The sequence below is a fragment of the Triticum urartu genome, chromosome 6 (genome assembly GCF_003073215.2).
Source record: "Triticum urartu cultivar G1812 chromosome 6, Tu2.1, whole genome shotgun sequence".
NCBI lineage: Eukaryota > Viridiplantae > Streptophyta > Magnoliopsida > Poales > Poaceae > Triticum > Triticum urartu.
In genome coordinates this window covers 192,687,366-192,699,633 of record NC_053027.1, presented here as the reverse complement: position 1 = coordinate 192,699,633, position 12,268 = coordinate 192,687,366, and the positions used below count along the sequence as shown (strand labels likewise).

Sequence of the window (12,268 nt, the reverse complement as noted above, 5' to 3'; positions counted from 1 at the left end):
AAAGAGCAAGACTCAATTCACCACAAAAATAAAGGAGGTGGACATCATGTGATCCAACTTTATTAACAAAGCTCATGATACATCAAGATTGTGTCAAATCAAGAACACGAGAGAGAGAGAGAGATCAAACACATAGATATTGGTATAAACCCTCAGCCCAAGGATGAACTACCCACGCATCACCATGGAGGCAACAAGGCTGATGAAGATGGCCTCCCTAATGTTTCCCCCTCTGGCAGGGTGCCGGAGAAGGCCTCTAGGCGATATCACTTCAGAACAAAGGCTTGCGGTGGTGGAGGAAAAGTTCTAGGTCTGGGGGTTTCTCTATTTATAGGATTTGTTAGTGTTGGAATCACACCAAACAAGCCACGGGCGCGACCACATCCCTGGGGCACGCCCTAGTGGCTTGTGGACCCCTTGGGCCTCTTTTGGTTGGCTCTTGAAGCTTCTAGATCCAGAAAAAATCGTCGTAAATTTTCGTCGCGTTTGGACCTTCCTAGGTATGGATTTTGCGGAACAAAAAGTAGGAACTGACACTGGGAACTGTATTAATATGTTAGTCCATACAAATAACATAAAAGTGCATCAAAACCATATAGAATTGATATAAATATAGCATGAATACCATTAGGGACGTATCACATAGTAGTGGGTTCAATCTTGCGGTGTCCTATATCCCAGTGACAAAAATGGACAAAATATATTTGCATTGTTGTCATTAAGGATAAATCAACGTGGTTTAATCTTATTGCTAGATTTTCTTTCTGTCTACATCATGTCATCTTTCTTATTACGTTACTCTAATTTTTATTCAACTTAATACTTTCATATGCATGCTGGATAGCGGTTTCGGGCTGAAGTAATAATGCAGTTGGATTATGGTCTACTTATCATGGACGTGATCCCTATACAGGATTATGCCATGAATGATAATAGCTGTGAATGCTGCTTTTCTGTCGATTGCCCAATAATAATTTATTTACTATGCCATTACCTGCTTTCGAGAGAGATGCCACTAGTAAACCTATGGACCGGGTCTATTCTCATTAATCCTTGCGTTTACATAATTGCTCTTTTATTTACTCTCCATTATTTTACCGTTCCACTATATTATTATCATCCACTATTTGCATTTAACCTTGCGACTAGTAAGACGAGGGATTGACAACCCCCTTGCCAAGTTGGGTGCAAGCATTTATTTTATTTGTGTTTGGGTGTCGTTTATCTTGTTAGCTTGTGGACTCCTGCTGTTTTGATTAAACCTCGGTTTTTCACGAAATTACTTTTTGCTATTGTGCTACATCACCCTTTCTATTCGGGGAAATCCAACAACTCCTACAGGAGTAGCAGCCACGCGAGAGGGCCAGCGCCGCCAGGGGTACATCTTATAACATGTGTGCGCCCCACAAAGTTTTGCGAAAAAACATATTTTATTTTTGCCTCCTTGAAAAAGATAAATTTTAGTGCTACTAAATAACTTTCCACGACACATTTTTTGTCTTTTTACACAGGCCAAAAAAGTTGTTTTTTGCTAAACTTTTTGCCCGCACATATAGTGTCAAGATGTGTGCATGAAACACTTTTCACAATTTGTTGTCATTTAGAAATAAGCTTTCCGAGCCATGGGTTCATCCATGTACTTGCCCAAAAACTAATCATACGCTCGGTGTCGCCAAACTTCCTCTTCCCTCTCTCTCTCTCTCTCTCAAAAAAAATGAAAAATCTTCTTTCCGGCCGCGAGGAGCCGAGGACGGCGGCCTCCATGCGCCGTCTTTTCGTCGCGGCATGGCCGCACCTCCTTATCTCCTTCCTCCTCGTCGCGCCACAGTCAAAGGCGGCGTCAAGCTTCGGCGCCACCGCTGGCCGCCCAGAGTGGCAGGTCTTGACCAGGGCTAACTTCTCCTCCCAGATCCGGCTCCACCCCCACATCCTCCTCGTCGTCACCATGCCATGTGAGCCCTCCGACCTATCCTGTCTAGCTGAAAGCTCTGGTTTCTGACTGCATGAGTAGTTGCCAAGGTCAAGTTGTTGAATCAAACAGTCGAGAATTTTCTGTCCATGTTGCATTCGAAATCTAGTAGTTCTGAAGTACATGGAAGGATAAGTAAGCAATCACTAAAATCCATTGCGCCAAGGAAGTATTTGATGCAGCCGACATGACAAGGCAAACCGTGCGATTTCTTACTCCAAAACTCTGCACGATGACACGATCCTGGACAATTTTAGGCAGTCTGTCTTTTCATTTTTTATTTGACCAAATTGACTCGGAGCCGCTTCTTAAACTACGATGAATTTTCCACAATTTCACGTTTTCGACATTATTATTTCCAAATACGTACAAGGTTTGTTCCATAGTCATTACCATCTGGGTAAGCCCCACATGCTCCAGAAAATGAGAATGTGTGCATGAGATTGAGTCCCAACTCACTGTAACCGTTATTTCTTATGATCATTTATAGGGTATGGTGAGTCAAGATCACTGATGGCCGAAATACAGCAGCTGGTCGCAACCGAGGAGATGGAGCTAGGTCGCCTTAAGTTGATGGTTGTGTACAGAAATTCTGAGAAGTTGCTGTCGGATGCTATTGGTGCAACTGAAGGAACAAAGTTCATATACTACCAACAATCCATACAGTTCAAATATCAAGGAAAGCTTCGTGCACGTGATATATTGTATTCAGTACGACATATCATGTCACTTAAGCACGAGGAGGCCCCTTTTGTGGCTTTGCATACAAAAGATGATGTGGAGGAGTTTATTCAATCAACTGACAGAGCTGTACTTCTGTCCGAGTTCTGTGGTTGGTTTACTCGATTGGCTAGTGACAGAAGCAACAGAAGCAGTGGGGTCACTCCATCAAAAACTCACGCAGAGAATGGTTAGTCAACTCTGTGTCATCTGTCCTCGATTCATCCAACATTTTGTATTGTTTTCTGCTTTGTGACGAGGCACTTGTTAAAATTGAGGTTGGTTACTACGATTCATGAATAGCTCTTTGTCTCTCTCCCTTTCTCTCAAAAGTGAGCATGCATTTTTTTAGAACTTTACGGGAAGAAACACCTTAAATTTAGGTTTCCATCTTGACCAACGTTAATGATTAATAAATGATTCAAGATCTCACAAGAACACATGGTGTAAGTTGGTAAAATATCCATAATCGGAAACTCAGGATGACATAGTTTTAGGTGGTCTGCCTTATTCTTTCAAACTGATCTACCTTAATCCTTCTATTTCATGTTCCATGATCACCATAAAACTTCTGAATGGATGATAAATCATGTCAACTCGATTCTGACATTTGGATGCTATACTCATTGATATCATACAGTTGACGTTTCTGGGAAGACAGTGACCAGACAATCAGATGGGCGTCTAGAGCTTGTAAGTTTAGCAAAGAAAGTCGCATTTATCTCTGGTTAATATTCCTGATTTTTTTTTGAGAGGACTCATGTCTGTCTGAACCATGACGGTTGAGCATATTTGAGGACAGATCCCTGAAAATGTACTTATTTGAGATGACAAACAGGTTATAGAAGATGATGAACTGACCTTTGGAGGTGGGAGTCAGCTTACTGGTTCTCCTTGGAAAGGTGGATTTACCACAGCAAATCAAAGTGTCTCAGATCACATTAGAATATCAACTGATGAAAATAGTAAGTTGTGCACAGTGCAAAAGTTCCAACAGTTTGAAAGCTTCTATGCAAAGCTTACTGCCCTGTCAAGAGAACACTTTCTTCCTCCGGAGAAAGTTAGATTTGGCCTTGTTACTGAAAAATTACCATTATCTTCATTGGATATTGCCAATGCAAGCAATTCAGAGACGTGGTTCCTCAGTGTTCATTATCTGGGATGCACATCCTGTTCAGTTATAGCAAAAGAGGAGGATGACCTAAGAAGCCTGCTGCAATCCTATCATAATCTTGACGTTAAAGAGGTCAGTGAAAGTCCGTTTCATGTACGTTATAAATTTACCAAAAGAACATGACATGTGCTAAATATTACTCTGAGACGAAGATAGCTATTCTCTCCATGTATTCTCGGTGTGATTGTCAATTAGTAGGTAATAAAGGAGGAGAATGCATGTCAGAATGGTGTGTTTATTGTATTCTTGTTACTTTGCCCATATCTCCTTTGTTTATCTATTCTTACCAATCAAATCCTTTGAACCAGGTTCTATTTTATTGCAAATATATCTCACAAAAAATGTTCTTAAGCTAAAGATAAAGAGAACAATCCAGTTTATTCATAATTAATATAGTAAGAGTATGTAATTTGTTGATCTCTATAACAGAATATCTTGTTTTATCTGGTAAAAAGGCATTGTCTTTTATGAATTTCTGCTACATTATTTTTTCTCATGGCCTATCCAAAATATCCAATGCTTCTAATTTTACATGCATCATGCCATGACGTTTGGAGTTGCATGTTATATTTGTAGATTGATACTGATGCGAGTGGCGGCGAGGTTACGTTTCCTGCAAATAGGCCCTCAGCTATTCTATTTATCAATAGATTATCTGATTCCTTAAAAATTAGAGATGAAAGCAAGTTATCTCTCAAGTTACTACGAGAGTATGCTCAGAAAAATTATCCACCTTATGTCATTTCTGGTGATCTAAATAGTGGTAACTCCAGAATGCGCACAAAAGCGGATCCTTCTGCACTGAGCACAAGTAAGTCAGATGGCCACTCTGGGACAGCTAGGTTGCATGATTTGGCCTCGAAGTATATGGATTTAGGTGAGAAAATGTCAGTAATGGTTGTTAGAGATGGAGAAAGTATTTCATACAGAAGTGCTAGCGAAGGTAGTACTAATAGTCCTTTATATGAAATTTTAACAAAACTGATTCACAAAACAAGATCAGCACATAGGTCAAAGAAAACAAGGATAAGTTTTGTAACAAAAAATGATGATCTAAAGTTGCTGTCTGACGATCCTGAGGTCCAAGTGGTGGATTCCGTGTCAATTCAAGAAAGTCAAAGAATGGATGATTTATTTGCCAGCTCAGAGAGTGTCAATGATGGTATCGCTGAAGTTTCTGTGCATGAAAACAACAAGGCAACAAAAGTTGAATATATTGATGATGGACAAACACCGACTATACTTGAGAAAACTCCTGCACACTACTGTGGTATCAATGATAATGATCTTCATTGTAGTGATACAGAAATGGAGGAACAACAAGCCGTCGAGGCCTCTGATGTAAGCCCTGATCTTCGGGAAGAGGCCTCCATTGATGTGCATAGCAGCAATGAAGTTCATGGCAAGTTACAAAAGCACAGAGATGAGAAAATTGTTACAGAAGTTCTGGACTTTTTGGAACCTGATGGCAGAAAAGCGAACTCTAACAAAGAGAAATCAGGATTGCCAAATCAGCAAGATGTATTTTCAGTCCTGAGTCAAGAATCTGAAAGAATTGAAAATTTCATTTCCGAGGATGATTTGTTTAATATAGATGAAGAATCAGAAAAAGGTGACAGCAAATTTTCTCCACGTGCAACATTTAGCTCTTCCAGCATCCTTGCAAGTGACAACACTGAATATACGGAGCAGGTAACTTCAAGTATATCAGATAACCACTTTGTTGGTTCATTCTTCTTTGCTGATGGTGGTCATAGGCTTCTGAGAACTTTAACTGGTGGATCAAGAATGCCATCCCTGGTAATAATTGATCCAGTTCAACAAAAGCATTACGTCTTTCCTCAGGAAAGTGAATTTAGCTACCCTTCCTTGGCAATTTTTTTTGATAGTTTTGTGAATCGAAGTCTTTCTCCATATTATCGTTCAGCCTCATCTGTCATAAGTTCAAAGGAGCTTCCAAGGCCGCCTTTGGTCAATCAAGATTTCCACGAGGCAAATTCTATCCCTCTCTTGACAGCAAGTAGTTTTTGTCGCTTGGTCTTTGGATTTGAAGGTTGTGATTCAAAAAATGAAACGCCATTTTTGAATACTGCAACTCTTGGTGTTGCTTGGAAGAAGGATGTGCTGGTGTTGTTCAGCAACTCCTGGTGTGGGTTTTGCCAGAGAACAGAGCTTGTTGTCCGTGAATTGCACCGATCATTCAAAAGTTATATGAGTTTGAATTCTCAGTTTGCGAAGGCTCAAGGTTTGCAGACTGAAGGTACTAACCTGAACTCATCAGTTGAAAGCGGAGAGCCTACATTGCCCCTTTGTCTTTTGAACTGTGCAAACATTTCCTTCTATCTCAGTGAACTTATTTTTTGGGATGTAATGCTAGTAATTCTGTACATATATCCATTTATGCTGGTGAAAATATAATCTTATCTTAGGCTCCTAGGTGTTATGAATCATAACTCACGAGTTAAAAGCAAGAAAAGACTGGAATTGTCCTGCACAATTTGCATTTTCTATAACGAAAGTAATGCCTTAACCTAGTGGACCATGACGCTTTATGACTTCTTTTTAAGGACACTAATACAAGGTACAACTTATAAAGCAGACTGGCAAAGTATATGAACATTAATGGAAAACCATTGTACAGAAAACATTTTATTATAGCCCGTTCATTGCTAAGAATGTATCTTTATTACTTACATTTCAAATGCTATTTATTTATTGTTACAAAAAAGATCATTATATTGTATGCAGAGAATGGCGGAGACTTGGGCCTTCCAACTATTTACATGATGGACTGCACAGCAAATGATTGCCATCATTTACTAAAATCAGCAGACAAGGTAGTAATGAATAACCGATTGCATATTCTATCTATTTAACTTCTCCAAATTTACAAAAAGAACTCTCTTATGAGCCCAGTTTTTTGTCGTAAGGGAAAAACACAGCCCTATTTTTAGCACTGGTAATGAGTTCTCCGCATTGTGTTACCATGCTTTGGCTTGGAATATGTTGTATTAGCTAGTAGTCTAGAGTATGGGGAACATGGTGCTTAGTAAACTCTTTAAACTGTTAGTTAGCTAGAGTAGTAGCACTATTGCACACTTAGTGAAGGCATCCAGCCAGGGCATGTGCTCAAGTTGAAGAGAACAAGTGACCTCATAGCTTGTCATAACCTGTAATAAAGGTGCTTGCACTGATAATAATCATGCAGGAAGTACATTAGCTTCTGGTCTGTCTGAAAAGACCTCGTCATTCAACCATTAGATTCACTCTGATATCTACAGTCTGTTAAGCAGTGGTATGAGCTGTAACTAAAATATAGAGATGGCCAATCTAATTAGCATATTTTGTAATCTACATATGATAGGGCCAACTTGGCATTTGGTTCGTGCAAAATTCAAATCTTCCTTTCTGGCCCATACTCGGCCCAATCCCTTTTGAAAGAGCTAGATGAAATAATGGGATATTTTAACTCCCTCCACCTGTTCAGTTTATGGACATAATGGTGTTAGCAGAATGCTGACCAGGAACTTCAATTCATTTAACACAAGACAATTGTTCTGTATTAAAATGTTTGAATACATTTTTTTTGCGGTACTAGATTTCCACTGGTATGTCCACAACCATAGCACCAGGCAACAATCAAATAAAGATTAGCTACAAAAACAGAGCTAGAGATCGGTTTAGCTTTCCTTGAATTAGAGATGAGATTAGATAAGATAAAACTTGAGAACCAAGTAAGGCATCCCTCTATACACGGATGCATGTATCCATCTATCGTCAGTCAATAAACTGGTCTTCCGCTACCCCCCCCCCCCTGCTACCTTTGCAATGATCCAGTGATCATTACAATATCACACCCAACATTCCTCAGAGTTCCATAGGTATGTTATATGGCTATCGGTGTTTTTTCAACAACCCAGGTTTAAGTGGATATTTTAGGAAACCTTTTCCTCTCAAGCCCACTTGAATTGTTACCTTGCATGACATGACCATTTCTTTTGGTATTGAGTGCTTACTTGACTAATATTGATATTATTTCCATATGCTCACAGGAGGAGCTTTATCCTACGGTGTTGCTTTTCCCGGCAGAGAACAAAAGCGCAATATCATATGGAGGAGGAATGTCTTTGGGTAATTTAATTGAATTTCTGGAGTCGCATGCGAGCAATTCTCGCCATATGTCGGAATATAAAGGTTGGTGCAAAAGCAGCGTCTACTCGTACGTAAGAATTTGGGATCCGCGAAGTACTGTAATCTATGTTTGTCTACTGTTCACAAGAGTTTTCACCCTCCTGTGTTCATTTGCTGTCCAAGCATACAACTGCAGAAGTGCAGATTACTAACATCTTTGAGCATCTCTAGCCGATCCCTTATATCATGGTACCGTAAAACCACTATAAAGGAAACCCAAAACTGTTTTACGATACCGTACAGGCTGCGGTAGAACAGATACCACAAATTTCTGCAGTAAAAAATGAATATTCCTTCCATCGGTGCTTTTTAATTTTTTTTCCTTTCTGTTTTCCCCCCATGGTCATCTTCTTCCCCAAATCACCCACATAAGCAGCCACCCCCAGCCGCGACCGCTCCCGCCGAAGAGCCAAGTCCCCGGGCGGCCGCCTCGCTGCCCGTCGTGTTGAGCTAGCTGCAAGAGTACGATGAGCTTCTGCTGGCCATTCGGCGGCATGCTGGTCGTGCAGTAAAGAGCGCAAGGACGCGCGCTGAGGGGCGCGATGTCCGTCAGGCCCCGGCTGCAACCTCGAGCCCGCATCCATGGTGGAGTTGCCGCAGCCACCCGAGAGCTCGAGAGGCATGATGGCCGTTGAGAATGAGGTGAGGAAGGGCAGGGAACGTCAGCCGGCTAGTCGGCGGCGGCGGGGACGGCTGGAATCAGGAGCTAGCGGCGGTGGCGGTTGACGTGAAACTTTCCTCCCACCTACCGTCTTTTTTGCTTAAGGTGAACTGAAAATTTTGCCCCGAATCCTGAACATATGAGGTATTGGAGGCTCATTTTAAGGTTTCCCTCAAAAAAAAAAAAACAGGCGTAGACACGGACACGGCGACTACGCAACGGGGACACAGGATACAGCATTTTCCAAAAACAGCCATTCGTGGATATGGCAAGTATATATATATAAAAAGATGCCATGTAATATACAGAGTTAAAAATAAAAACAGTACATCAAATGGCAAATGCTAGTATTAGTCTATTAGAGAGTAGAGACCAGGCTGCCTTTCACTCTCACCCACAGACAATTGGCACAGACAGTGGCGCTCCGAAACGCCATGCTCCTTGACAGCCAATGTTCGGGATATCACCATCTCGGTCGGGTGCCGAGTCGGGATTAATCAACAAATCGACCATGTAACTGAATTTATCGGTAACTCATTTATTGGTAGGTTAACTAGAGCCATATCCATATATATCCTAGGCCACATAGCACCATTTAATGTACTAAATTTCTAAATATGCAATCCTAGGTTACATAACAAGGAGAAGTGTTGCAGTGTTAAGTTGAGGCTGTGAGTTGCACATGAGGTCCAGAAGATCTTTGGTCTCAAGTCTTTGAGCAGTGCCTTTGTTCCCATGTTGTTGGAAGCGTTATCCGTGACTACTTGCACAACATTATCAGCACCTACAAAGCAATGAATGATACCAGCAATGAGTGAAAGAAAATTGATGCAAAGCAATGAAAGGAACAATGGAAGTAATGCAGTAGTTAAGATTCAGCTTCATACCAAGTTTGGCAATGCATTCATCCACTTGGTTAAGATGTATAGATTCGTGTGTGCATCAGTCGATGCCTCTTTTGATTCAAGAAAGGCAGTCCCCAATTTGCAATGCACACACAAGTTCATTATGCTCCTTTTCTTGTCCGTCCATGCGTCGGTCATGATCGGCGACGAGTCCTTGCAGTGCTTGGTGGTCGAGGTGGCGCCGGTGGCTGCTCGTCCGTGAGCGGGAGAGGAGAGGAGGACGCGCGGGAGCCCAAATTTCCCTAACCCTAGACGCGGGCGCGGCTGTGAGATGTGGACGGGGTGGATATTTTGGGCTCTAAATAGGCCAAAGTGGCAGCCCAGTTAATCGCTGCGGGCCGATTTCTCGTTCTGACAGCCGATAAATCGGTCTGACAGCCCGATTAACTGGCTGGCCGAGAAACGCAGCGATCGGGGTTTTCTCGTACTGGGCACCCTCTGAGTAGCAGTTAACTCGCCATTTGGAACAATTTGACAGCAAGCAACAATGAAAACAGCAACACCAGCATTCAAGTGAGCGGCAGCTCAACATCAAACAACAATGGCATGGGCACATGGGGAAGGAAGCAGCAGCAACTCAACATCAAGAAATGAGCAAACATATGAAGAGGTTGAGGAGAGGCTGCTGGGTTACCCGCTTGAGCGTGGTTGCCGTCGGGAGGCCGAGTCCAGGTGGCAGTAGCGTCGAGTCCAGGCAGCGGCGGCGCGTTCGTTGGAGCGTGGAGCAGCGCTACTTTTGTGGCGCTGTATTGGGCCGAGACTATTATTGGGCTTTCTGTGTCCCTAACATCGTGTACTTTTTTTTAATTTGGAAATCAGGGGATACTGGGGAATATACGAATCATGGCGTATCGCCGTGTCCCGCCGAACTAACGGCAATTCGGCTGTTTTGGCCGCGTCCATGCTTTGTAGAGTGCCACAACAAGAAAGTTCTGCTCAAACGAAATTTGAGGGAATATTGCCTATGATGTATTACTTGACTGGTTCACAGCTGGCTCATGCATCCCTAACTATCACACAAAAGACAATAAGAAAGTTATTATGAATGTATTGCTTGGTAATGTTGTGGTATGTAATAAACATTCTAAAGCCTTGCTCTTTCTGGCAAACAGGATTTCTGCGAAAGAAGAGGATGGTAATGCAACATGAAGCACCGCAGACTGTCCGGTTTCACATGAAGGACAAGAGTGGCAGCAATGTTGGTTCCGATCCGCCAAGTCAACCTGAAAAGCGCAAGGTGCATATCGTCACGGGGTCCATCCTCGACGCCACCGAAAAGCTTGGTGCTGCAGTTCCATTCGATAATGCTCGAGTGCTCATTGTATCGGCTGATTCTCACGAGGGATTTCATGGACTAATCATCAACAAAAGGTTAAGCTGGGACACCTTAAAGAACCTGGACACCTCCCTGGAGCCTATCAAACTTGCCCCTCTCTTCTACGGCGGACCTGTTGTGGTGCAGGGTTACCACCTTGTGAGTTTGTCCAGAGCCGCCCTGGAGGGCTACACACCAGTCATACCCGACCTCTATTATGGAAACATAATTGCTACAGGCCGGGTAATCGCAAGGATCAGGGCGGGCGAGCAATCTGCCGAGGACCTGTGGTTTTTCCTCGGCTACGCTGGTTGGGGTTACAGCCAACTGTTTGACGAGCTATCTGAAGGAGCGTGGCACGTTAGTGCAGGGCCGATCAGGCACTTGGAATGGCCAGACAGTTAGAAGATTCCTTTTTAGTCCATTTTGCACATATCTGCTGACACTACAGTATGGCATCATACTGCAGTTTCTCCTGGATCAGTCGGTCATTCAGAGGCATAGTGACATTGTGTTTTAACGCCCGTGTCGAGGCTACAGAAATTTTTGATATATCTCTGGTTGTTTTGAGCTAAATTAGTTTCGGCACATTGGTGCACAGTTAGTTGGATGGATAAGGGAAAGCATTGCATTTATGATCTTGTAGATCGTACTCTTGTTTGGAATTTAGAAGTTTGCTATTTATGCCATGCCAGCAATCTCTATCAAAACAAATAGCATGGAAAGCATCAGTGACATGCTGTTAATTTTAGTCACCCGTCCAGCAGAGCTGCCCTTCAGCAGAGGTAGGTAGTACTCCCTCCGTCTGGAAATACTTGTCATCATAATGGATAAAAGAGGATGTATCTAGATGTATTTTAGTTCTAGATACATATCTTTTTATCCATTTTGATGATAAGTATTTTCGGACGGAGGGAGTAGACGAGAAGGGCCCGTTGGTGATGATTTTCATAAAACCATCATACGGAGCACGCCAATTTCTCCACTGATGATTTACTTCTCCCTGGTCACTGCTGTTTGTCTTCTCGAAGTCAGGTCGGGATTCAAGTAGTACAAAACAAGACCGTTTTAAGATAGCACAAGATCAAGCTAAAGGGAGGTAAAGACGAACTCAAGACAAGATGAGTACACAAAGATGATCAAATATTGGTTGTCTTCTAGTACAAGCAAACCAAACCGCCAAGGAAAGGAGAGCACGCGAGCTGGTGGTGCGTGTTGGCTGAGCTCCAGTCAGGCCTCCCCTGTGTCGGCCCTTAGACGACGGCGGGCAGATCGAGATGGCTCTCCGTGAGTGCTCTTGGCTGCGAGAGAGAGTTGGCTTCGCGCTCCTTGT

The 12,268-nt window shown here is 42.6% G+C and overlaps 1 protein-coding gene across 2 annotated transcripts; it reads left to right on the top strand.

Annotated features, from left to right (window-relative positions):
• The first annotated feature begins 1,643 nt into the window (after positions 1-1,643).
• Positions 1,644-11,698, top strand: LOC125512327. 2 transcript variants are annotated; one of them, XM_048677416.1, is made up of 8 exons: positions 1,644-1,952; positions 2,460-2,879; positions 3,330-3,382; positions 3,528-3,935; positions 4,440-6,123; positions 6,612-6,700; positions 7,916-8,086; positions 10,733-11,025. In XM_048677416.1, exons 1-8 carry the CDS (start codon positions 1,715-1,717, stop codon positions 10,757-10,759), a joined length of 3,090 nt encoding a protein of 1,029 aa, XP_048533373.1. In that variant the 5' UTR covers positions 1,644-1,714; the 3' UTR covers positions 10,760-11,025. The 2 variants fall into 2 exon arrangements, with proteins under 2 accessions (XP_048533373.1, XP_048533372.1); XM_048677415.1 differs by having other exon boundaries at positions 1,645-1,952; positions 7,916-8,057; positions 10,733-11,698.
• The last annotated feature ends 570 nt before the right edge of the window (positions 11,699-12,268 follow it).

Coding starts and splice junctions, on each gene's coding strand:
- LOC125512327 (XM_048677415.1), top strand. CDS start 1,715: ATGAAAAATCTTCTTTCCGGCCGCGAGGAGCCGAGGACGGCGGCCTCC. Junction 1,953..2,459: donor CCTCGTCGTCACCATGCCAT/GTGAGCCCTCCG, acceptor GATCATTTATAG/GGTATGGTGAGTCAAGATCA. Junction 6,124..6,611: donor TCAAGGTTTGCAGACTGAAG/GTACTAACCTGA, acceptor TATTGTATGCAG/AGAATGGCGGAGACTTGGGC.